Source organism: Hyperolius riggenbachi, chromosome 2 (assembly GCF_040937935.1).
Source record: "Hyperolius riggenbachi isolate aHypRig1 chromosome 2, aHypRig1.pri, whole genome shotgun sequence".
In the NCBI taxonomy this organism is placed as follows: domain Eukaryota; kingdom Metazoa; phylum Chordata; class Amphibia; order Anura; family Hyperoliidae; genus Hyperolius; species Hyperolius riggenbachi.
In genome coordinates, this window is record NC_090647.1 from 329332850 (window position 1) to 329358503 (window position 25654).

At 44.3% G+C, this 25654-nt stretch overlaps 1 protein-coding gene across 1 annotated transcript in view; it reads left to right on the top strand.

Moving 5' to 3' along the window:
• The window catches only part of ABHD10 (abhydrolase domain containing 10, depalmitoylase), a 40535-nt gene that overhangs the window by 12679 nt on the left and 2202 nt on the right, over nt 1-25654 (top strand). The window contains exons 2-4 of the mRNA XM_068265494.1: nt 9065-9248; nt 13590-13701; nt 23563-23700. Coding sequence (XP_068121595.1) covers nt 9065-9248; nt 13590-13701; nt 23563-23700 — 434 coding nt within the window. The remainder of the gene's footprint in view (nt 1-9064; nt 9249-13589; nt 13702-23562; nt 23701-25654) is intronic.

Here is a 25654-nt window from a genome sequence, read left to right on the forward strand (position 1 = left end):
GTACTCGGGAGAAGTAGTATAATGTGTTTTGGGGTGTATTTTTACACATACCCATGCTGGGTGGGAGAAATACCTCTGTAAATGACAATCTTGATTTTTTTTTACACACAATTGTCCATTTACAGAGGTATTTCTCCCACCCAGCATGGGTATGTGTAAAAATACACCCCAAAACACATTATACTACTTCTCCCGAGTACGGCGATACCACGTGTGGCACTTTTTTGCACCCTAACAGTGCTAAGGGGCCCAAAGTCCAATGAGTACCTTTAGGATTTCACAGGTCATTTTTGTTTCAAGACTACTCCTCACGGTTTAGGGCCCCTAAAATGCCAGGGCAGTATAGGAACCCCACTAATGACCCCATTTTAGAAAGAAGACACCCCAAGGTATTCCGTTAGGAGTATGGTGAGTCCATAGAAGTTTTTATTTTTTTTGTCACAAGTTAGCGGAAATTGATTTTAATTTTTTTTTCACAAAGTGTCATTTTCCACTAACTTATGACAAAAAATAAAATCTTCTATGAACTCGCCATACTCCTAACGGAATACCTTTGGGTGTCTTCTTTCTAGAATGGGGTCATTTGTGGGGTTCCTATACTGCCCTGGCATTTTAGGGGCCCTAAACCGTGAGGAGTAGTCTTGAAACCAAATGTCGCAAAATGACCTGTGAAATCCTAAAGGTACTCATTGGACTTTGGGCCCCTTAGCGTACTTAGGGTGTAAAAAAGTGCCACACATGTGGTACCGCCGTACTCAGGACAAGTAGTATAATGTGTTTTGGGGTGTATTTTTACACATACCCATGCTGGGTGGGAGAAATATCTCTGTAAATGACAATTGTTATTTTTTTTACACACAATTGTCCATTTACAGAGAGATTTCTCCCACCCAGCATGGGTATGTGTAAAAATACACCCCAAAACACATTATACTACTTTTCCTGAGTACGGCGGTACCACATGTGTGACACTTTTTTGCAGCCTAGGTGCGCTAAGGGGCCCAACGTCCTATTCACAGGTCATTTTGAGGCATTTGTTTTCTAGACTACTCCTCGCGGTTTAGGGCCCCTAAAATGCCAGGGCAGTATAGGAACCCCACAAGTGACCCCATTTTAGAAAGAAGACACCCCAAGGTATTCCGTTAGGTGTATGGCGAGTTCATAGAAGATTTTATTTTTTGTCACAAGTTAGTGAAAAATGACACTTTGTGAAAAAAAAAAAACAATAAAAATCAATTTCCGCTAAATAAATTCTATGAACTCGTCATACACCTAACAGAATACCTTGGGGTGTCTTTTTTCTAAAATGGGGTCACTTGTGGGGTTCCTATACCGCCCTGGCCTTTTTACGGGCCCAAAACCGTGAGTAGTCTGAAAACCAAATGTCTCAAAATGACTGTTCAGGGGTATAAGCATCTGCAAATTTTGATGACAGGTGGTCTATGAGGGGGCGAATTTTGTGGAACCGGTCATAAGCAGGGTGGCCTTTTAGATGACAGGTTGTATTGGGCCTGATCTGATGGATAGGAGTGCTAGGGGGGTGACAGGAGGTGATTGATGGGTGTCTCGGGGTGGTTAGAGGGGGAAAATAGATGCAATCAATGCACTGGGGAGGTGATCGGAAGGGGATCTGAGGGTTTGGCCGAGTGATCAGGAGCCCACACGGGGCAAATTAGGGCCTGATCTGATGGGTAGGTGTGCTAGGGGGTGACAGGAGGTGATTGATGGGTGTCTCAAGGTGTGATTAGAGGGGGGAATAGATGCAAGCAATGCACTGGTGAGGTGATCAGGGCTGGGGTCTGAGGGCAATCTGAGCGTGTAGGCGGGTGATTGGGTGCCCGCAAGGGGCAGATTAGGGTCTGGTCTGATAGGTAACAGTGACAGGTGGTGATAGGAGTGATTGATGGGTAATTAGTGGGTGTTTAGGGTAGAGAACAGATGTAAACACTGCACTTGGGAGGTGATCGGACGTCGGATCTGCGGGCGATCTATTGGTGTGTGTGGGTGATCAGATTGCCCGCAAGGGGCAGGTTAGGGGCTGATTGACAGGGGGTGATTGACAGGTAATCAGGGGGTTATTACAGGGAAGAACAGATGTAAATATTGCACTGGCAAATTGATAAGGGGGGGTCTGAAGGTGTGATTAGAGGGGGGAATAGAGGGGGGAATAGATGCAAGCAATGCACTGGTGAGGTGATCAGGGCTGGGGTCTGAGGGCAATCTGAGCGTGTAGGCGGGTGATTGGGTGCCCGCAAGGGGCAGATTAGGGTCTGATCTGATGGGTAACAGTGACAGGTGGTGATAGGGGGTGATTGATGGGTAATTAGTGGGTGTTTAGGGTAGAGAACAGATGTAAACACTGCACTTGGGAGGTGATCGGACATCGGATCTGCGGGCGATCTATTGGTGTGGATGGGTGATCAGATTGCCCGCAAGGGGCAAGTTAGGGGCTGATTGATGGGTGGCAGTGACAGGGGGTGATTGATGGGTGATTGACAGGTGATCAGGGGGGGTAGATGCATACAGTACAGGGGGGGGGGTCTGGGGAGAATCTGAGGGGTGGGGGGGGGGGAGCAGGGGGCAGTTAGGGAGCTAATAAAAAAATAGCAGTGACAGGGAGTGATTGATGGGTGATTAGGGGGGTGATTGGGTGCAAACAGGGGTCTGGGGGGTGGGCAGGCGGGGTCTGAGGGGTGCTGTGGCGATCAGGGGGCGGGGGGGGGAAATCAGTGTGCTTGGGTGCAGACTAGGGTGGCTGGAGCCTGCCCTGGTGGTCCCTCGGACACTGGGACCACCAGGGCAGGAGGCAGCCTGTATAATACACTTTGTAAACATTACAAAGTGTATTATACACTTTGTATGCGGCGATCCGGGAGCTAGTAACCCGCCGGCGCTTCCGAACGGCCGGCGGGTTACAGCGTGAGGTGGGCGGAGCCAGTCCCCGGCGGCCGAGCGCGTCACGAATGACGCGATCGCGCCGCCCATGCCCCTACAAGGACCGCCGCCATTTGTCTATACGGCGGTCCTTGCGGGGTCCACTTCCCGGCCGCCAATTGTCTATACGGCGGTCGGGAAGTGGTTAAAGTGGACCCAAATTAAAAAATACAAGATTTCAGAAATAAAATCTATTTTGTAAATTATAATGATAAATAGCAGCCTTTTTTTCAGCTGCATGATGACAAATATAAAATATTTTACATTTATTGGAGGAACCCCTCCCTACCTTTCATATTACCGGGAATTTCCGGCAAACTGGTGGAGGAGATGAAAAAAACAAAACACAGGCTGCTACTGATGATGTCACAGGGGAGGTGAACTCAGCTGGTGTGAGATTTCACATAGACGAAGCCCCTGTGCGGGAGGATTGCTGATGACAAACACACTCATGATCTAAAACCTCCTACTAAGCTCAGAAGTAATGGCTGCCACCTGTATAACCCTAGTGAAAAAAAGGGTGAAAAGCATGCACTGAAATGCTCATAGGCTTGAAGGAGTGGTTATTTATCTTTGTATGTGTCAGAGTGGTGCAACTAAATATTTTGAATTAAAAAAATGTTTGGTTTGGGTCCGCTTTAATGGCAGCAGGCCTTGATTTTTCCATTTGACAGTCTGTTAGGAACTCTGTGCAAAGGCTGTGTTTTCTATGAACAAACCGCTTCTCAAAACTGGATGATTTCAGGGTTGTAAAATTAAAAAATAAACAATATGCCCCTCAAAAAGTTTGTGCCTTCCCAAAAAAATCCCCATTCCTTCTCTAAAATAGGTCCCTACATGTCCCCCAATATTTTTCTTTCTTTTTACCTGGCCCGGGTGTCATTGTCTAACTACAGGAACTGTGCAGTGCCAACGGGATTGTGGGAATTTTTTTCTAGCTACAGTAAGAGGCTTATCTCAGCATGCAAGTAACAGAAAGCTTCCTATTTCGGATAATATAATAATACAAGGACCAGAAGGTACTTGAATCTCTCTTCAGACCCCTCCCCCAAGGAGCTAACATGGTGATGTAAGCCTGTTGTCTAGGTGATTTTTGCTGTGGGAGGGACAGTAAGCTGTAGCAGTAGGTAGGGGAAATTAACACTGAACTAGTTTGATAAAAAAAAAATCAAATACAAACAGTATAGGTAAACTGAATAAGCAATTTCTTATCGGATCATTTTTTTTAATTTTCAGTTAATAGTGAGATAAAACAATAGGAGCACTATGTACATTGTAAAGATTACTGTAGCAGCTTATCTTTTTCTGTGCTAGTCCTCTGAACTTTTGAGACTTGTAGCTAAAATCAACTAAGAATGTTTGCACTTCATAGCCCCAGGTTTTAATGCATCAGGTTACATTGATGACGTTGTTCCCCAATTTACACAACCTAAGAAATTTTAGCTTAGGTGCTAAAAGTTTAAATTCTGAGCTAGTCATTTTCTGAGCTAGTCACACAAGTAGAGAAATGAGAGGAACACTGTCCACTAAAGTAGCAGCTAGTCAAGGCTTAAAGGGAAGGTCCAAGAAGCCCCTGGTAAGTGAAACTCATTTTTTTATTTTGCTTGAACCTTCCCTTTAAAGAACACTTAGTTGAACTTATCCATCCGGACCAGGCCGGGTTTACTCCAACCCGGGAGGCAAGAGATAACATAATTAAAACTGTTTCCCTCATAGACAGAGCACAATCCAATCAAATCCCAATGTGTATTCTCACAGTGGATGCAGAGAAGGCGTTCGACAGGATCCATTGGTGCTTTCTTAAAGAGACCCTAGCCCAAATAGGCCTTGGCCATAATCTTCTCCATAAAATTATGAGCCTTTACGGCAACCCCTCTGCCCGGGTACGTGTCAATGGGATCCTGTCGGACGCCTTCGACATCAAAAATGGGACGAGGCAGGGGTGCCCGTTGTCGCCCCTCCTTTACATTCTTTGTATGGAGCACTTCGCTAGGGCCCTCAGGGATAACCCAGATATTGGCGGCATGAGATATGGTGAATCATCGGCCAAGATTTCTCTTTTCGCTGATGATCTTCTACTTTACATCACTGACCCGCTAATCTGCCTGCCCAACTTCCTCAAAGAGGCTAATGAGTTTGGGGATATGAGTAACTTTAAAATTAATTTCTCCAAGTCTGAGATCCTCAATATTTCATTGCCCCAGAATACGGCCCTGACCCTCCAGTCCCCCTTCCCTTTCAGATGGGTCAAAGACTCTATCAAATATTTGGGGATACATATCCCACACCAACTCTCCAACTTATTTAGTCTAAACCTCCCACCACTCACTGACAAAATCTTCAGGGACCTACACTCGTGGAGGAATCTACATATCCCCTGGCTAGGCAGAGCAAATGTAATCAAAATGGATATTTTATCTCGCCTTCTGTATGTCCTACAGGCTATTCCTATTATTATCCCTAACATTTTCTTTACCCAACTAAGATCTAAGCTCAGCTGCTTCCTTTGGCAGGGGAGAAAGCCCCGTACAAATATCAATCTTTTATTTAGACCTAAAGAAGACGGAGGGCTAGGCCTTCCCAACTTCCAAAAGTATTACGAGTCCTCTCTGCTGTCCCTGATTGTGGATTGCTTCCATGACAGAACACAGAAACAGTGAGTGTCTATTAAGGCAACCGCTGACCCTGTTGATCTCAGGGCGTTACTCTGGACTCCCAGAGCCAAGAGACCCCAATCATTCCCTTCTCCAATTCTGTTCCAGAACGATACTAGAGCGCTGGGATAGAATCAGAAACAAATATAAATTATCCTCGATACCTGGTCCCCTTACACCCATTCTAGACTATGCTGACTTTGGCCCTGGAATGGGCTTAGATTCCTTCTTAGGTAGACAAAGACAACAATGGCCTCAGATAAGACACTACATCACTGGTTCTTGTGCCATCAATTCAAGTTATTTTACCGGTCACTGAAGCCTAGAGGCAACATACACAGATCCCTTACTGCCTTTGAAAATCTCTGCTCACTGGCCTCAAGACCTGAACACCAGCTCTCCCAAATATACAGTATCTTGAACTCTGATTCTGGGGAGGGGTCTCTGCAGAGGTTGATGGATGCTTGGCATAATGACCTTGGAAAGCAGATTAACACGGAGGACTGGGATAAAGCTTTTACCTTGGCTCACAAGATGTCCCCCTCAGTCCTTTTTCAAGAAAGGAACTATAAACTCATCACTAGATGGTATAGAGACCCTCTCAGATTATCAAAATTCCAACCTAATACTTCTGGCCGGTGCTGGAGATGTGATAATGAACTAGGGGATTTCCTTCACATTTGGTGGTCCTGTAGCAAACTTAGAAGTTTCTGGGAGAAGGTGTTCAACCTTCATGAAATCCTGTACCTAAGCCCTTTGCCCGCTTCCCCTGAGGTTGCTCTCCTTTCCATCCTTCCCGGATCCATATCCAAGGCTAAAAAATCAATGTTCCGATTCATTTTGATAGCAGCCAGAGGTTTAATCGCTAGAAAATGGCTCCAGAAGGATCCACCTGACCTACCAGATCTGATTTAATTTATTAATCATATAATGAGAATAGACGAACTTGCTTCCGCAACCCAAGCAAATCCCCACAAATTTACCGCTAGATGGGCGATCTGGGTGGAGTTCAGAGATTCCCCAGCCCTTCAGAGCTTTCTCCACAACTAGTCTCATCCCCCCCACCATTAGACCCACTGGAGCCCTAGGCGAAGCCTGTAGTCATATCTGAACTCACCCATCACCCGCCGTTGAGCTAGCTTCTCATATTATCCCTACTCAGCCCCTTGGGGCGTTTCTACATCCTCCCCTCCACTCTCCTCTTCTGCTTTCAATAATAGTAATGACTCCAAACCAAGGTTATTACACACAGTTTTACGTAGTTTTATTCTATCTTGCATGGCAATTGGTACACATACGTATACAAGAGTTTACCCTCAAGCTCTGTTGCAATTTTCATGCAGTCAGACGTAGTTCTGGTCTAGAGTTGGAGGTGTCCTGATTGACCTAAGCGACACCCATCTCATTTGCAAGAATACTGCTCTAACTCAACCTAGGCCAGCTTAATTTCTCATAATATGCATGCTAAGGTGTTGATTGTTACTGATTATTTTAATATGTGCTGAATACCAACGTTGGTGTTTTGTTCCCTCCCGCACCTCCCTCCCTTACACTTCCTTCCCTCCCCTACTACCCTTCTTCCCCCCTATTTCCCACCTCCCCCTGTCCCCTCCCCTCTCCCCTTGCTTCTCCTCCCCCCCGATACTCCACCCACATCAAAATTTGGTACAAATGGCCCTGAGCCAGTTGTTTCATATGACCTTTTCACAGTGTATGTTTAAGACATGTATAATTTGCAATGTGGTTCTTTGTTTCAACTTGATACCTCAATAAACCTAAATTTTTGAAAAAAAATAGCAGCTAGTCACACAAGTAGAGAAATGGAAGGAGCAGTGTCCACTTAATAGTGGCTAGTTACACAAGTAGATGAGAGGACCACTGTGCACTAAATGTGGCTAGTCACAAGTAGAGAAATGAGTGAGCACTGTCCACTTAATAGTGGCTAGTCACACAAGTAGAGAAATAGGAGGAAATAGGATGAGCACTGTCCACTAAATAGTGGCTAGTCGCACAAGTAGAGAAATGAGGAGCACTGTCCACTAAATAGCGGCTAGTCACACAAGTAGAGAAATGGGAGGAGCAGTGTCCACTAAATAGTGGCTAGTCACACAAGTAGAGAAATGGGAGGAGCAGTGTCCACTAAATAGTGGCTAGTCACACAAGTAGAGAAATGGGAGGAGCAGTGTCCACTAAATAGTGGCTAGTCAGGCAAGTAGAGAAATGAGCACTGTGCACTAAATAGTGGCTAGTCACACAAGTAGAGAAATGGGAGGAGCAGTGTCCACTAAATAGTGGCTAGTCAGGCAAGTAGAGAAATGAGCACTGTGCACTAAATAGTGGCTAGTCACACTGTCCGCTTAATAGTGGCTAGTCACACAAGTAGAGAAATAGGAGGAAATAGGATGAGCACTGTCCACTAAATAGTGGCTAGTCGCACAAGTAGAGAAATGAGGTGCACTGTCCACTAAATAGCGGCTAGTCACACAAGTAGAGAAATGGGAGGAGCAGTGTCCACTAAATAGTGGCTAGTCACACAAGTAGAGAAATGGGAGGAGCAGTGTCCACTAAATAGTGGCTAGTCAGGCAAGTAGAGAAATGAGCACTGCGCTAAATAGTGGCTAGTCACACAAGTAGAGAGATGAGCACTGTGCACTAAATAGTGGCTAGTCACACAAGTAGATAAATGGGAGGAGCAGTGTCCACTAAATAGTGGCTAGTCAGGCAAGTAGAGAAATGAGCACTGCACTAAATAGTGGCTAGTCACACAAGTAGAGAGATGAGCACTGTGCACTTAATAGTGGCTAGTCACACAAGTAGATAAATGGGAGGAGCAGTGTCCACTAAATAGTGGCTAGTCAGGCAAGTAGAGAAATGAGCACTGCACTAAATAGTGGCTAGTCACACAAGTAGAGAGATGAGCACTGTGCACTAAATAGTGGCTAGTCACACAAGTAGAGAAATTAGCACTGTGCACTAAATAGTGGCTAGTCACACAAGTAGATGGGAGGAGCACTGTCTACTAGATAGTGGGCTTCTGCTGTTAATAGAAATCCTAAATGTCTGTAACTTAACAAATGGCTGCAGACTAGGTACTTACTAACGATACAATCTTGAGTATACAATCTTATCACTTCTATTTTAATATGACAGACTACCTAAAATAGCCGTTAAAATATTTACTCAGTTTACTCCTCTACTACATATATTTGGTAATCTCGTACAATCAAAATGGTATCTTTGGATGGACACCTTATAATAGGTAATTTCTATTGGAATTAATTTACAAAACTTCTGTTTTAGATCATTTTTATTAATATTTCGGTGACATTATTCAGATTTTTGTATAAACCCAGTAATGACTGGTTTTCTTGAGACTGTGTTTACAAGCGTTTTATTAATCAGCATTAATTCTACGTATTTAGCCTTCTTTTTTGGCTGTAGTATATTTATATCTAACAGTTGCAATTTTTGTAAAGCTTCCAGGTCAAAGTCATCAATTCAGCATCTAGTGCGCCAGGATTTACCCAAACTGGCATACCAGAAACTTAAAGGCAAAAGCCCTGGAGTCATTTTCTTGCCTGGTTTTGCATCAGATATGAATGGGCAGAAAGCAGTGGCTCTTGAAGATTTCTGCAAATCTCTGGGACACTCGTATATTCGGTAATTAGCATATTTACTGCTGTTTGAAGAATGCTTTAGGGTTGTCTTTACAGTATCTCACAAAAGTACTCCTTACACACACTTTTTTTTCCTTACTATCTTTTTATGGGACAACACTTAAAGAGACACTGAAGTCTCTTAAAAATCCTTTTTTTTATCACAAAATATTGTTTAACATATTAGCCCTAACTAAACCGCCGCATCCCGCCGCTGTACACTATCTAAATCCCCCCCCCCCCCCCAAACGCGCCCTCCCTCTCCCCTGCAAAATCCGCGACTTTCTTGGTCGTGGATTTTGCTTCCCTGTGCTCTTCCGTGTGAGGCAGAGCTATGAGCTGCAGCTCTGCCTCTACACGTGTCTCTGAGAGGCAGAGCTGCGTCTCATAGCTCTGCCTCTCACGGAAGCGCTGCCTGGATTGCGTCCCTAGTTAGGGGGATTTAGATAGTGTACAGCGGTTTAGTTAGGGCTAACATGTTATACAATATTTTGTGATAAAAAAGGATTTTTAAGAGACTTCAGAGTCTCCTTAAGATATGACACTTTGATACAATGTAAAGTTGTCAGTGTACAGCTTGTGTAACAGTGTAAAATTGCTGTCCCATTAAAATAACTCAACACACAGCCCTTAATGTCTAAACTGCTGGCAACAAAAGTGAGTACACTCCTAAGTGAAGAATGTCAAAATTCTGCCCAAAGTGTCAATACTTTGTGTGCTCACCAATATCTTTCAGCACGGTTTTATATTTTTTTATACCACAGCTTATTTCCCATTCGACCTGATCAGTTTTTAGTAAACTTGCTTGTACCTATAACATGTTGGGTACCTTCTTTACAGCAAATGTGAAGTGTTTTTCATTTTTTAAAGTCGGATACTTACTTGTAGGAAGGTTTTGGATCTCATAAAGCTTTCTTTGTCCTCTCACATTACCATAACAGTGCTCTCTCCCATTTGAGTTTGCTACCTACTACTTAAATGTGGCATGTATGGGAGTGACATTAAGAGTTCCTACTAAGTACAAACTAGGAATCTTATCAGTTTCTTTCTGGTGGGGCCATTTGAGAATATGAAACTGACATTTTTAAATTGTAAACCTACAATTGTTTTTCATATGCCATCCAATTAAAATGCTTTGAAATGAGGCTTGCCCAACCCCCATCTCAATTTGAAACCAAACAATACCAGCTTGAATGACATTGGTCTATGTGATTCCTAAGGCCTCGTTCACATCTGCTGCGCTGAAAAACGTGTTAAAGTGCATGGTAAAAAACGCATGCGCTTGTGCGCGCTTTAGTCCGCGTTTCTGTGCGTTGCGCTGCGCTTCTTTAAAGCACGTTTTGCTTACTGTAGCAGCAGCAGTTGTCAATAAAACTTTGTTTTTGTATGTAAATGTATTTTTTTCTCCAATTAGGGGTAAAAAAACGCATGCGCTTCTATGCGCTTGTACGCGCTTCTATGCGCTAAAAAAGCGGACCCATTCACTTGCATTGCTGTGCGCTTTACAGCTCAGCGCACAGAAATGCATGCAACCCTACGTTTCTGTAACGCTGCTCAGCGCAGCGCATAGATGTGAACCAGCTACATTTAGTCACATGGACAAATGAATACCTTGCTGAACGCACAGGGCAGTGCGCTGTGGAAAGCGCACAGAAACGGCCCTGATGTGAACGAGGCCTAATACATTTTAAGAGGCTGTAATTCAGAACCACTAAACCAACATACTTAAAATGTGGTATGTTTTATTTTACCCAGGGTGCTAACAAGTACCAAAAAAAGCCCCCACCACCAGGGCCAGATTTAGGGAAAGGCCCCCAAAGCCCAGGACTAGGGCGAATTTTAACCATGGGGCGGATGACAGGTTGACTGCACCTGTCACCAGTCATTGCCTTGCTGCAGAAGATCGATAGCCGACCCTAGCCGCCCCGCTGTGCTCAGCACTGATCCTGTGTCTGTGTGCAGCTAGCGGGAGCGACTTCCGGCTGGCGGCTACAAGTGACGTGGTGGAGGCAGCGAGCAAATGTGCGCTTGCACTGCGCCACTATGATCTCCCTATTGCCAGGCATATCATCCCCTCTGTCAGCGCTGCCTCTACAGTCAGTGGGCAGAGCCGCGGCTGCAGAACCCACTGTCTATAAATGCAAGTCAGTGACGGCAGAGGCAGCCCGGCCAGGACAGTGCTGATGGGGAGGTCTCCTGGTGCTGCTGGGTCTGATATGAATCATTGCCCCAGGCACAGATCGAGATCCCCTGAAGCTGAAGTCAGTGATGTCAGAGGCAGCCAGGACAGTGCTGATGAGGAGGTCTCGTGGTGCTGCTGGGTCTGATATGAATCAGAGCCCCAGGCACAGATCGAGATCCCCCTGATGCAATGTATTCCAGAAGCTCTGCTCCTGCCTGTGTGTGGTGGTGAAGAATGAAGGGGAGAAAAAGTGCTGAATTATGAGCTGCAGACAGATAATGCATGTTATCAGTAAGTACGTGGAAACTACTTACTATTCTGTTTAATTACTCTCAATGACGTTCTTTTTCAATTTTCAGTGCCCATCCCCCCTCCACCTAACAAAACAAATGTCTCTTTGTAAATTTTAAAAGGTAGCCATGCCTGGAAGCATCTTACTAGTCCCCATACTCAGATTTGCCTTGATCTGCTGTGGCCCCATAATGCTGTATCCACTCCATGCTCCTACTCAGCTGTGCACAGCTGCCATGGCCAAGAGCATCCAAACTGCACATGCTTTGAACACTCCTGGATGCAGCTGCTGTACACACCCTTTTAGCTGCATGGACTCCATGCATCGCGTGTGTGAGCGCTGTCAGGGCTCGTTCACACTAGGGGCCTTTTCCGCCTTTTTTTTAAGCGCAACGCTTGTGCAATGATTCCCTATGAGAGAGTTCTGAGTGGTTCGTTTCTGATCCACTCAGCAAAGCGGTGCCTGTACGATTTTTGAGGCTTTTTGCTATAATGGAAGGTATAGGAAAAACACAAAACGCTCACAAAATCGCTTTGTGCAGCAATTGCGTTTGCGTTTTTAAGAATAAATACTATGGGCTTGATTCACAAAAGCGTGATAACTCGGTTATAACGCCTAAAAGCTTTGCACGTGCAAACCAGGGTGCTAAGTAATTTGCACCATAGTTTACATGTGCAAACTAGAGTGCAAACTACTTAGCACCCTGGTTTGCACGTGCAAAGCTTTTAGGCGTGATAACTCAGTTATCACCCTTTTGTGAATCAAGCCCATAGTATTTATTCTTTTCTGGGTCAAAGAGTTCACTTCCTGACTTGCATCAGGGAGTGAATTACAAAACCTCTTTCAAAATGCGCTTAGAAAATCGGATTTTACAAAAACAGTGCTCAGTGGAGCGCCAGGAGGGGGAAAAAACCAGCGCATGAAAACGTTCGTGGTTTCATTTTTAGGTGTGAATGGGGTAGTTGTGAATGGGGTAGTTGTGAATGGGGTAGTTGCTTTTTTGTCCTGAAATGGAAAAAAATTCTATTTTACTTACCTGGGGATGCCGCTTCTTCCAGCCCCCCTTTGCCTTATAGGTCCCCTTGGTTTCCTCTCAGTCCATTACTTTGTCCCATGTCACCCTCCAAAAGCTTGCCCACTAGACAGTTGTGGGTAACTGTGCATGTGGCCCAGGCTGTCGTGGCCAGGAACATTTTGTACATGAGTAGAAAGCCATGGGAGCACAATCGAGGAGGTCCTTGCATGGTAGCCCATGACTGGCGAGCCTTAAGAGGGGGATGGTGACACAACAGAGGGGACCAGGAGGAAACAGAGGGACCTGTAAGGATTGGGGGGAGAAGCCCCAGGTATCGGGTATTCTTTAAAATCTCACTAACTGCAGGAGGTGACAGTTTTACTTTGTTGGAAGTATGGATCAGTGTGCCGATTGGTACTGGTGTTCCGAATGCTTCTTAACAGATCTCAATTTGAAACTGTTGCGCATGGCAGCAAGAAGGGTTTAACTCACCCTTATCGCTACCTCTGTGCCCTGCCCTTTATTTTGTGTTTCAGCTCTCCAGCTTCTTTCTCCATTACCTCCTTCTGGGGGATAGAGAAAGTAGCTGGAGAGGGCACGGAAGCAGTGAAGGGTGAGTGAACAGCCATTCCCCCACCCCCGTGCGCAACAGTTTCAATTTAAGCTCTGTTCTGAGGCATTAGGAACACCAGTACCTGGGATGCTGTTGGTCAGGGGGCGGGTGGTGACAGTGGGCCTTGGGCGGCAAAAAGTACAAATCCGGCCCTGCCCACCACAATCTAAAAGCAGGTTAGTCAGAAAATGTGTGTTTATTTGAAATGGAATGTCCTTTTCATAATGTTTTTTTCATTTTTAGGTTTGATTACACTGGATGTGGTAGTTCTGAAGGAGACATAAAAGAGTGTACAATAGGCAAATGGAAGAAAGATGTACTTGCTATTCTGGACGAAGTGTCTGAAGGACCACAGGTTATTTGGATAATATTATACATCAAAATGTGAAGCTTTATACTAAGGGCCCATTTCCACTTGTGCGGTGCGAATCGCCGCGGTAAAAATTCGCATGCGAATGCAAATTTCGCATGTGGGTGTATGCGAATTTTCATGCGAATTCGCATGACAATTCGCATGAATGACGCTGTATGCGAATTTAACCATGGCAGTGCTGGTGTGCATTTCCATTGATTTCCATGCGAATTCGCATACCAAAGCCGCAGGCGATTTCCCTATTAAATACATTAGCGGCGATTTGCATGCATTCCACACGCAGGCGAATTCTGAGGGCTCTGGCGTGCAGAAAAATCCTGCACAGAAAAACGCTCAGGAAAATTGACAAGTGGAAACAGGCCCATCCACTTGTATTGGCTGTGCGAATCTGCATGCAGGAAACGCATGCAGATTCACGATAGTGGAAGCGGGCCCTAACACGTTCTTCTTGTGAGATTTTTTTGGTATTCAGTTAGTGTTTTTGTTTCTTTTCCTGTCTTGCTTCTTCAGTCATTTTCTTTAGACATTTTGCCTGCTCAGGCTGTAGTTTTTTCCAGTCAGTGTGCTATAGCTGCAAATGGCTGATGTATATGTTACGGCCAGAAGCCAAAGTGTAGCCACTTCGCGTTCTGGCCAGCCACTTCGGGTTCTGGCCGGCCAATGTGCGAAGTGGCCACAGCGCAGCGGCCAATGTTAGAAATGTAATGATTTAAGTAAGTTCAATGTATTTTACGGCCGTCTCGCTGCGGCCAATTGTATTACAACTTTAGTTAATTTATTGAGATGAAGCCGTTGGCTTTCGCACTGCCTCCTCTCCTCCTCCCCCCCCCCCCCCTTCCCCGCCCTCCCCGCCTCTCTCCTCTACCTGCCTCCTATACAATACGGAGCAGCCGGGGACATGCGTGTCCCCGAGAGTCGTTCGTCGCGGCAGGGAAAGCAGAGCGGAGAGGCTGCAGACATTGCTTCTGCCAGCACCCGCTGTGCAGGAACGGCAGGATTCCCCTGCCGTGACGAACAACTCTCGGGGACACGCATGTCCCCGGCTCCTCCGTATTGTATAGGAGGCAGGGAGAGGAGAGAGGCGGGGGGGGGGGGGGGGGGGAATTAGGAGAGGAGGCAGTGCGAAAGCCGGCAGCTTCATCTATTACATTGCCGCCGGCTTAATTTCATTAAATTAACCAAGTTGTAATACATTTGGCCGCACCGAGACGGCCGTAAAATACATTGAACTTATTGTAATCATTACATTTCTAACATTGGCCGCTGCGCTGCGGCCACTTCGCACATTGGCTTCAATTCATCAAAGGGTGTTCGATAACAAAATCCCAGTCCTTAAAATACCGCATTCGGTATTTTACACTTCACTGTGCTAATTCATCAATATTTTCACACATGTGGTAGAGGTTCGTTAAGTTACCGAAGTACTACGGCTTCAGTTCATCAAAGGCTGTTGGATAACAGCAGAGTGGTGCAGAGCAGCTTGGAATGTCTCTGTGTTGTTACAAGCTGATAACAATAGAAGGCATCCAGACATCCCTTTACATGTAAATGTGTTATATTTACTGTTACTTATACTGCCTCTGCTGCTCTGAATCTGTCCATCAGTGTTTCTTAACATTTTACTTATTTGCCACAACGTAGATAAACTTCCTGGAGACATTACAAATGCCATGCTTGGTGATTTCACCACTTGCATCTTTGCATATTCAAACAGGGACTCAAAGGATTAGACCACAGAAGGACATCTGGGGATATCTTTTGTCCTGTTCTCTCTGCTCACTGCCTGGGGGGTCTGGAAGCTTGTGTGGAGAAGCCTGTGTGACCTATCAGCAACTATCAGCGGCACTTGCAGGAGAACAGGGGCTGTTTCTATTGGCTGCCTGCTCCTGTTAATCATGAAAACATTCACACAGAAGGCTTTCGAAGCCTGTAAGGACAGGGGAGAGCTGGAGATAAACACCGAATGTGCTAGCGAATGTGGTAACCTTGATGAATTAACATTTACTGACATTTGCTGACATGTGTTGAGCACAAGTCGGTAATTTATCTCATTGCTCTGTCATTTCAGCTTCTCATTCGGTAACAGCTTTGATGAATTAACATTTTCTTAAGTGCTCCGTTAACTCAGCTGTTTTCAGCATTACCGAATGCGGTAATGCTTGATGAATTGAAGCCATTGGCCGGCCAGAACCCGAAGTGGCTGGCCAGAACGCAAAGTGGCCACACTTCGGGTTCTGGCCGTAACATATACATTCATGTGCCAGAGTTCTTTCACAGTTTATACCACACCAACATTAACTACATGTCTATGCAGCCTGTGCCCAACGATGTAGCCCAACGGATTGGGTCCATATCCCCATTGGGCGACATCCATCTAGTGTGTGTATGTTCCTTTAACTTGTAATTTGCTGTTCCTTCAAGGGGTCAGCATTTCATTTCAGTTTTTTTTTCAGTGAAACAAGTTGACCTACTAGTATTTTTTGGAATGTGGAAAGAAGAGAAGAGCCTGGAGCAAATGTGTGCAGTAGTGAGACAACACACAGCTTTTGTGTTCATAGGGCCCTTGATGGGAAACAGAACCTAAAGCATGAAGCAGGGGATGTTTACAAATCCTGCTAGTAGGAATGGCAATATGGTGTGGTGGAGCAGGTACATTTGCTTTGCTACCACATAGCATTGTATTTACACAATTTCCATCATTTGTTGCTTTATGTACAACACTATTGCATGACCTCTCCACTTTAGAAGATTGCCATTTATGAAATATTAAGCCTTTTAATGCTTAATTAATAAATGTCCAGCAACTTCCTGTACTTTAACCTGAGTTAAAGCAAACCTGTATTGCCCCCGGGAAAAAAAAGTTAGATACTCACGATAAAAGAAGGAAGCCTCTGCTCCATATTCTTCCTACATCCTCCTCCACCCCACCGCTGCTGGCGAGACACTCTTCTAGTTTGCGGCCACACTCTTCGTATATAAGTGCGGATGTACTGCCCATGGGTGAGATCGGCAGCACCTGCTTAGCAAGCCAAAGCTGCTTGTTAAAGGGACTCTGTAACAACAATGTCATTGTGTTTTCTACCATCCTACAAGTTCCTAAACCTATTATAATGTGCTCTGGCTTACTGCAGCACTTTATACTAGCACCATCTCTGTAATAAATCAGCTTATCTTTCCCCTGTCGGACTTGTCCTCCTGTGTCTGGAAGGCTGCCAACTCTTCAGTGTGATCTGCTATGCATGCCCCCACTGCAGGCCCCTCTCTATGCACACTCCCCTGTGTGTGTGTGTGTTATTTACATTAGCCAGCTTTTCTCTGCTCTCTTATCTTTTACAAGCTGGATAAATCCTCTGTTCACATACTGATGAGTCACATACTGCAGAATTACAGACAACCGGGCAGAGCTGTCTGCAAGAGTAAACAAACAATCAGCTTGTAACTCTTCAGTGAGCTGCAGGGGGAAAGAAACACACAAATGATCTCTTGAGATTCAAAAGGAAGGCTGTATCAGCCTGATTGTGTGTATGGATGTATTTTCTATGTGTGGACATACTGTACATCAACCTACTTCCTGTTTTGGTGGCCATTTTGTTTGTTTACAAACAAACTTTTTAAAACTGTTTTTGACTACTTTTAATACGGCGGGGAGCGGCGAAATTGTGACAGAGGGTAATAGGAGATGTCTCTAACACACTGGTATGTTTACTTTTGTGTGATTTTAACAATACAGATTCTCTTTAACTAGCACGAGACCTAACTAGACCTTGATTCTGGGTTACATGGTCAAGAAAGCGCATACTTGTGTCACGTGACCCAGCTGCCTAACCTACTATTACCATTGATTTAAAGCTACAATCCAACATTTCCAATCTGCATTGCTAAAACAGTGTTGCTGAAATTTTTTCCATTTTATATCTGTCAGGGTTGTCTGAAACATTATTTGCTTTTGATATTTTAAAATGTTCATCAAGATTAGTGTTTAAGAATAAATTGACAACATGAACAGAAAGTGCTAGGGCTCCATAATTTCTAGCTCTAGAGGAAAATGATCTGTTGAATTTATTTTTTTATGTTGCTTTAGAATTCTCTAGCAATTTTTTATTCTGAAACCCAGAGAGACGTTCTGCCGGCTGTGACAATAGAAAAATCAGTTTGCATTGTGTCAAGTGGGCAAATAAATGAGTTAATTTTCTGCACTTCCTGTCCTCCTTACAGGAAGTGGATACAGCTCTTTTTAATGGGGCAAGAGCATGATGAAGGAATGGTGTTCCTCTGCTCATAGTAAATCTACAGTTTTGGGAGGTGGGGGGGGGGGGGGGGTGCAGAGAGATTTCTTGACCTGCTTTTTCATCAGCTATGCCAGCTGTAGTTTGAAGTCAGAGAGCATAGCATAGGACATCTGTGCAGCTCTTTTCGGATGACAGGTGCAGAATTATAATTAGAACAGTTATATGTATTAATAGTCAGTAATGATGTGACAGCGCTCCTCTTCCTTTCTACAATTCAAAAAATAGACAACCGCACATAGTGCATTACTGTAATCACAGAATACAAGTCCCCCACACATGCATATGTGCTCAAATGTGCATCACTCGTGGTCTCTACAACCCCTCCGCACTAGCAGCTCACCAGATGGACACCACCTCACAATCCAGGTGGGTCTAGCACTTGGCCTTTAGAGCGGCCAACTCCAATGACAGCTTCCACAGCTCCTTTGTTCACAGTTAGATAATCCGTATTTAATGATTAGTTCCACATGTAAAAGATAGTATAAAAACACACATAGCGTAAAACAGTTTAGCTAAAAGTTATGGCCTGCGCAATATCAGCGCACTCACGTATATAGGAGGATATCAGGCATCTCGGGCATTGCAGCTCTACAGTAAAGCTCCTCTGCTGGCGGTGTCGGCGTCCCGATTTCCCCGCTTCTCGTAGCAGCCTGTCTCCTAGATCCCAGTGACGTCAGCGCTCCTGGTCACGCCCAACGCTTTTCGTCCAATGGACTCATCAGGGGCTGATGTCACTAGGGCGCCGACGTCTCTTATACCCGGGGCTGGCCCTAATGTGCAATCCATGGGCGCCTAGGGCGCACTGCATATTCACATCCCCTCGTTCCTAGCTCTTACGTCATCAGTGGCCGTCTGGAACGCTATTGTTCCGGCCCTCCCTGATGACTTGGGGCTCTGGTTTGAGTTAGTGCCATCTTGTGGCAGATCCACTAACTTCCACTCATTTAGCTGAAACTGATTTCAATCTAAGTTAATGCCATCTTGTGGCCCCTTAGTTAACTTCCTTATAGATTCCACTTGTTAAGCTAAACCTGCCTTGAAAATGCCTCGTGGAGATAATGGACGGTATGTAAATATGTAATTAGAGATGGGGATAAAAAATTGTTTATAAAAAAATCCATTTGTTTAAAAAAAGGGGGGTTTAAATTAATGATGAGGGTTCCAATGTTCTCAGGTCCTGTGATTTTTGTTTTTAATTTTTTAATTTTTATTTTTATTTACTATTCTTCATTTTTTTATTTGTTCTAATTTAATAAAAAATGCTAAAAAATTAATGGAACAGTCTGACCTATTACAAGACAGACAACCATCAGCAGTCAGGAGTAGAGATTTTGACTTGCTGTTTGACTATAGCCATCAATACAGAGATGTTGAGTCTATAATTATGAAACACTGGCGCATTCTCAACTGGATGGGACAATAGGGAGGGCACTCCCAAAAAAACCCGGATTCATATACCGGAAGGCGCCCAATCTTAGGTCAAAGCTAGTCCCCAGTTTCCAGGATCCCCCGAAGGTGAACACGGCCAATCTTCTGGGTCAAAGGGGATTCTTTCCCTGCCGGGACTGCAGGGGTTGTAGAGAGGCACAGCCCTGCAAAGGGGACACTCTCACTGCGAAAAACACAGGTTACCAACATAGGATAAGACAGTGCATCACGTGCCGTACCAAAGGGGTGATATATGTTTTCAAATGCCCCTGCGGGCTAGAGTATGTGGGGCGCACCACCCGATCATTGCATAAAAGGATAGGGGAGCATGTGGCAAACATAATCAAAGGGTTGGCCACACATAGTGTTTCAAACCACTTTAAAACACATCACAATAGAGACCCTACTGGACTGAGGTTTATGGGGGTAGAGTCACATGTTAAGAGGTGGAGGGGCTCAAGTGTAGTGAGGGATATCTCCCAAGCGGAGGGGAGGTGGATATTTAATATGCGGTCACTGTCCCCGGGGGGACTCAATGTAGAGTTTGATTTAAACTGTTTTATTACAAATGATGTATGAAATCTGGACACTGAGAATCCTGTGGCTCCTCTACAGACTTAAAATGGGGGTCATTAAATTGCTTACATCACCACACTAGCTAAGGGGAGTGGGCATAGAGGCCAAATAAGGGCACAGTATATGGTGGGATGGAGACACACAGCATTCTCCCTCAGTAGGCGGGTGCCAATGTAGGCACAGCAGCATGTAAACTGAGGAGGTGTCAAACACTGGGTTCAAAGTGATGGCTGCTATCCATTAGCAGGGGATTCCGGCAAGGGATTGCAGCCCAAGAATAAATAACCACTGCCTGATAAATAATTAACCCACCAAACTTAGAGAATAGTGGCCTAAGTAACAAACTCTAAAATATCAATTCAAAATTGAAACTAAGGACAATAACACTGAGCTCTATATTCTCAGCCCTCTCCAATATGGGTATTGCTGGCCCTTGTAGCTTAATAGGGAAGGTTATGATGGTTATTTCCAATCAGTCCCTTACTGTGAAGGGAACATGCAGGAGGGAGGGAAGGATTTATTCCATCATTTTTTAGCATTTTTTATTAAATTAGAACAAATAAAAAAATGAAGAATAGTAAATAAAAATAAAAAACAAAAATCACAGGACCTGAGAACATTGGAACCCTCATCATTAATTTAAACCCCCCTTTTTTTAAACAAATGGATTTTTTTATAAACAATTTTTTATCCCCATCTCTAATTACATATTTACATACCGTCCATTATCTCCACGAGGCATTTTCAAGGCAGGTTTAGCTTAACAAGTGGAATCTATAAGGAAGTTAGCTAAGGGGCCACAAGATGGCATTAACTTAGATTGAAATCAGTTTTAGCTAAATGAGTGGAAGTTAGTGGATCTGCCACAAGATGGCACTAACTCAAACCAGAGCCCCAAGTCATCAGGGAGGGCCGGAACAATAGCGTTCCAGACGGCCACTGATGACGTAAGAGCTAGGAACGAGGGGATGTGAATATGCAGTGCGCCCTAGGCGCCCATGGATTGCGCATTAGGGCCAGCCCCGGGTATAAGAGACGTCGGCGCCCTAGTGACATCAGCCCCTGATGAGTCCATTGGACGAAAAGCGTTGGGCGTGACCAGGAGCGCTGACGTCACTGGGATCTAGGAGACAGGCTGCTACGAGAAGCGGGGAAATCGGGACGCCGACACCGCCAGCAGAGGAGCTTTACTGTTGAGCTGCAATGCCCGAGATGCCTGATATCCTCCTATATACGTGAGTGCGCTGATATTGCGCAGGCCATAACTTTTAGCTAAACTGTTTTACGCTATGTGTGTTTTTACACTATCTTTTACATGTGGAACTAATCATTAAATACGGATTATCTAACTGTGAACAAAGGAGCTGTGGAAGCTGTCATTGGAGTTGGCCGCTCTAAAGGCCAAGTGCTAGACCCACCTGGATTGTGAGGTGGTGTCCATCTGGTGAGCTGCTAGTGCGGAGGGGTTGTAGAGACCACGAGTGATGCACATTTGAGCACATATGCACGTGTGGGGGATCTGTGTTCTATGATTACAGTAATGCACTATGTGCGGTTGTTTATCTCTGTTTGAATTGTAGAAAGGAAGAGGAGCGCTGTCACATCATTACTGACTGTTATCCAAGGACTTGTGATAGCGAACACTCGATCGAAGCATCTGTTACTGATTACACCTTATTGTATTTTGATATTGTTTGCTGGCAGGCGCAGTTTGTGTCTATTATAATTATATATGTATTAATAGGCTATTGAATATCTGTCAGTCCACACTGAAAGCTGTATAGTCTAATTTCTGTGACTGGAGATGGACTTGGGGGAAGAAAAGAAAAGGGTGTGGACTTTGATTATGTTTGCAATTGCTCTTTAATTGGTGTGTGTGTAACAGTTCCAATTCTATGTTGCAAACTATTCTTACACATTGAAGCGCGCATACATCTAAGAAGGGAACCATGCTAATTTTGGTGCCGGGGAAACCTTCTTGTGGAGTATTGATAACACTACAGATATTCCTCTATAGTCAGTTGCTAATTCAGCAACCTATTGGTAATTTTTGCAGCTATTATACTAACAGCTAACCCTGGTCTTATACTAACCCTTGCTCTACTAATTACTAACCCTAACGGTCATTCCCCCTTCACGGCGCTGCAAAATCCACAGGTAATTAACAATAAACCTGACATTATCATCAAGCAAGCCCTCCCTAGACCAATGCCTACCCTAAACGCCCCCACTGCAAATTCTACCAATATCCATGCTGCAGTTTAGTGCCCTTCAATGGCCAATAGTCTCTATCACACAGTTCATGTGTAATGAAGAAACAGAGGATTTCAGGACAGTTACCAGGGAAACTCGTTATTGAGGGTACATACTGTAGGGTGTAACCAAACAATAATCAACACTGCCAACAGCTGTTTTGATTGCAGGGCATGCCTCCTCGGGGTAAAAGTGGCTTCAGCACTATGTACTATACATTATTCTTCCAGTCCTAGGTGAATTTATTTGTCAACTACGTTGAGAAAGAAAGTTGGTGTTGGTCTTAAAAAGGCTAAGTCAAGCGCAGTTAGTAATATAGATAGTCTGTTAGTACAGAGTTCACCTCTCAGTCAAGACATAAAATGTTTAGTGAAATGACTTTAATGTGCCTTCAAAAAGAATTACATACAAAATAGGGTAGTTTTATTATTAAAAGGATTTCAGTGACTGTATCTAGCCCAGAGGTGTCAAACTCAATCGTGTAAGGGGCCAAAATCTAAAACGTATTCCAAGTCGCGGGCCAGATGATTAAGATTCAACATTTACTGGACAGTCTCAATCTAAGTGACAGAACTATAGCAACCATGGGGGGCCTGCTCCCCCCCCTTATGCAGAATACCTCGGTGGAGCAGTTTTAATATTCAACTGTTGTGGTGCTGCTTCGGGTCTCCTCTGATCTTCCTGAAAGCCACATTCCCCATGCTGCATACCTCTGGCTCCCAATGCATGTCATGTGATCGGGTGCTGGAGGCATGGAAGCACAAAGCTGCATCTGCTGGGAAGAATAGAAGAGACCTGGTGCAGCGCTGTAGCAGGTAAAGAATACACTGCTCTGCTTCGCTATTCTGCTATGCAGGGAGCTGGTGTGTTGGGGGAGTGGGGGAGGTGTGTAGGTTTGTGTTTTACCAGCGACATGGGTGGGGGGTCCCATGCTAATTTTGCTAGGGGGGCAGTGGATTGCTGCTGCGTCCCAGCTCAAACTGACAATGTTTCAACCAGAAACACTGTCACCAGTGTGCTCTTCTATATTCTATATTAAGGCTTAGAATGATGCACATTTGAAGCTCTGAAGGGCCATATAAAATGGCAAGGAGGGCCACACTCGGCCCATGGGCCTTGAGTTTGACACCTGTGATCTAGCCAATGATATTCAAGATTTTATTCAAAGATTCATATTGGAAGCAAGCAGTAGTTTTCAGCATGATGTTGGCCTTAATTAGGAGCACATCCTATCTTTCATTTTAATGTTTACTGCCGTATTCTCTTGTATTTGTAATGCTTGCATTTTCTTCTTAAGATATTGGTTGGGTCAAGTATGGGAGGATGGTTGATGCTCCTTGTTGCTCTAGCTCGTCCAGAAAAGATTGCAGCCCTCGTTGGCGTGGCTTCTGCTGCAGACCACTTTGTGACCACGTTTAATCAACTTCCAGCAGAGGTAATACATACATTTCTACATGCTTTAGTTAGCTTTACATGTGTGAAAAATTAACTTGAAATGTATTAGCAATGAAAGCCCAATCTTGTAATTACATTTCATAGAATTATAATGATATGCATTTATAATTTATGTTGCAAGTGTATCATTTTTGCAATAAACAGTCTAAAGTTCAAGTTGCAAGGCCAGTATCCACTGTACGTCTGACAGCAGGCTGATGTCTCACACTGCCCCCTTCTGTTTGTCTAGAGACGATAGGCTCATCTATCTCCAGCAGTGGTGTTGGGCTCACTGTTCTCTGCCAAGCCACGCCTTCCTAGTTACTGACAGCCAGTGGATCAGCTGGCGGAGTGTAGGAAGTGTGTACCATGGGTTTTGGCATTGGTTCTGTGTTCCCCATGAAGTTAAAGCACTCCTAATGTTAGTAAAAAAAACAAATAAAAAGGTGGATACCTCAGTAGATTGAAGCCTAAGGATGATCTAGTGGCTTCCCGGATCCTCATAGAGCCCACCATTGCAGCACGGGATCAGATCCTGCTTCGTTTTCTGACCAGCACATGCCCAGTATAACGAAGCTGCAGGGTTTTCTTCCTCCATGCACCAACGCTTCCTTCGAGCTCAAACTCACTAGATGCCTTTTCTAAGCGCCAGTGATTTTGAAAAGCTCTTGCTAATGCACTGCAATGCCTCTGAGCGCATGGCATAGTACCAGACCTGTTTTGTATATGCTCCATCTTATTGCCTGAGGAAGCGGATTACTTCCGAGAAACACGTTGTATTTTACTGGAGTATGTAAATAAATTGTCTTGCTGAAAATTGATTGGCATTTTTTTGTGTCTGCCTGGAGGAGGTAAGTCCACCACTACCTCCTCACTTTTAAACGTTTTAGATCTTTTTATCCTTCTGGCGCCTCTGTATCCATACTACATTATACATATCCACCCTTGGTGGAGGGTTGTTACCCCTTTTTTCCTTGATCTACAGAGAGCGACTTCTTAATCCTGAGTGGGGACAGGCCTAATCTCCCCACTTGCCTTTACAGTGGTTGCCTATGCGGTAACCCTGACTTGAGTATATTGCACATACTCTTTCCACACACCTTCATTTACCAGTGCATACTACACTATATTGGGCTCTCGGTGTCCCTCTTTTTTTTGTTTCAAATCACAAAGCGCCCAGAAAATCGCTCCTAGTGGGTTCCAGGCCTTCTACTAGGTGTGTGCTGACCTCACTTTCCCATGCCAGTCCATATGTGGTAGTCCAGCTGTGCTTGCAGCCAGAAGAAACCTATTTGACTGCCGTGAGTAAAAAAAAAAAAAAAAGTTGTGTTTTTTTTACTCACTTCATGTACTCTTTAACTGTGTTCTGCTTCTCGTTTTATTTGAGAAACGAGTGTATGGAAGGAGATAAAAGGGTTTGCACAGGGTTCCCAATGACCACTGACTCCTAACAGCCTTAAAGGACACCTAAAGTAAGTAATAGAGATATGGAGGCTGCCATATGTATTTACCTTTTAACAATACCAGTTTCCTGGCAGTTCTCCTGATCATTCAGGCATCAGTAGTGTCTAAATCAAACCTCTGAAACGAGCATGAGGCTATTCCAGTCAGATATCAGTCAGCAACATCTAAAAGTATAAAGGCAGGGGATCAGCATGACAACCAGGTATAAAAAATGTTATTGTTATTTATGTGGTTTAAAATAAAATACATACAGTTTGTCAGCCTTCATATCCCTCTCACTTCAGGTATTCTTTAAATTAGAATTTTTGTATTGTGAAAAAAAAAAAAAAGTTTGTACTAGAGCTATGAATGGTTTTAAGGAACATTTTGTTTCATTTTTACCATCAAGGTTTGAAAACAAATCAATTGTGTTAATTTATTAAGATGTGTATAAAGAGAGAGCACAAATGGAGTACTTGTCAAAACTCCAAAACAAAAGAATCAAAATCTTT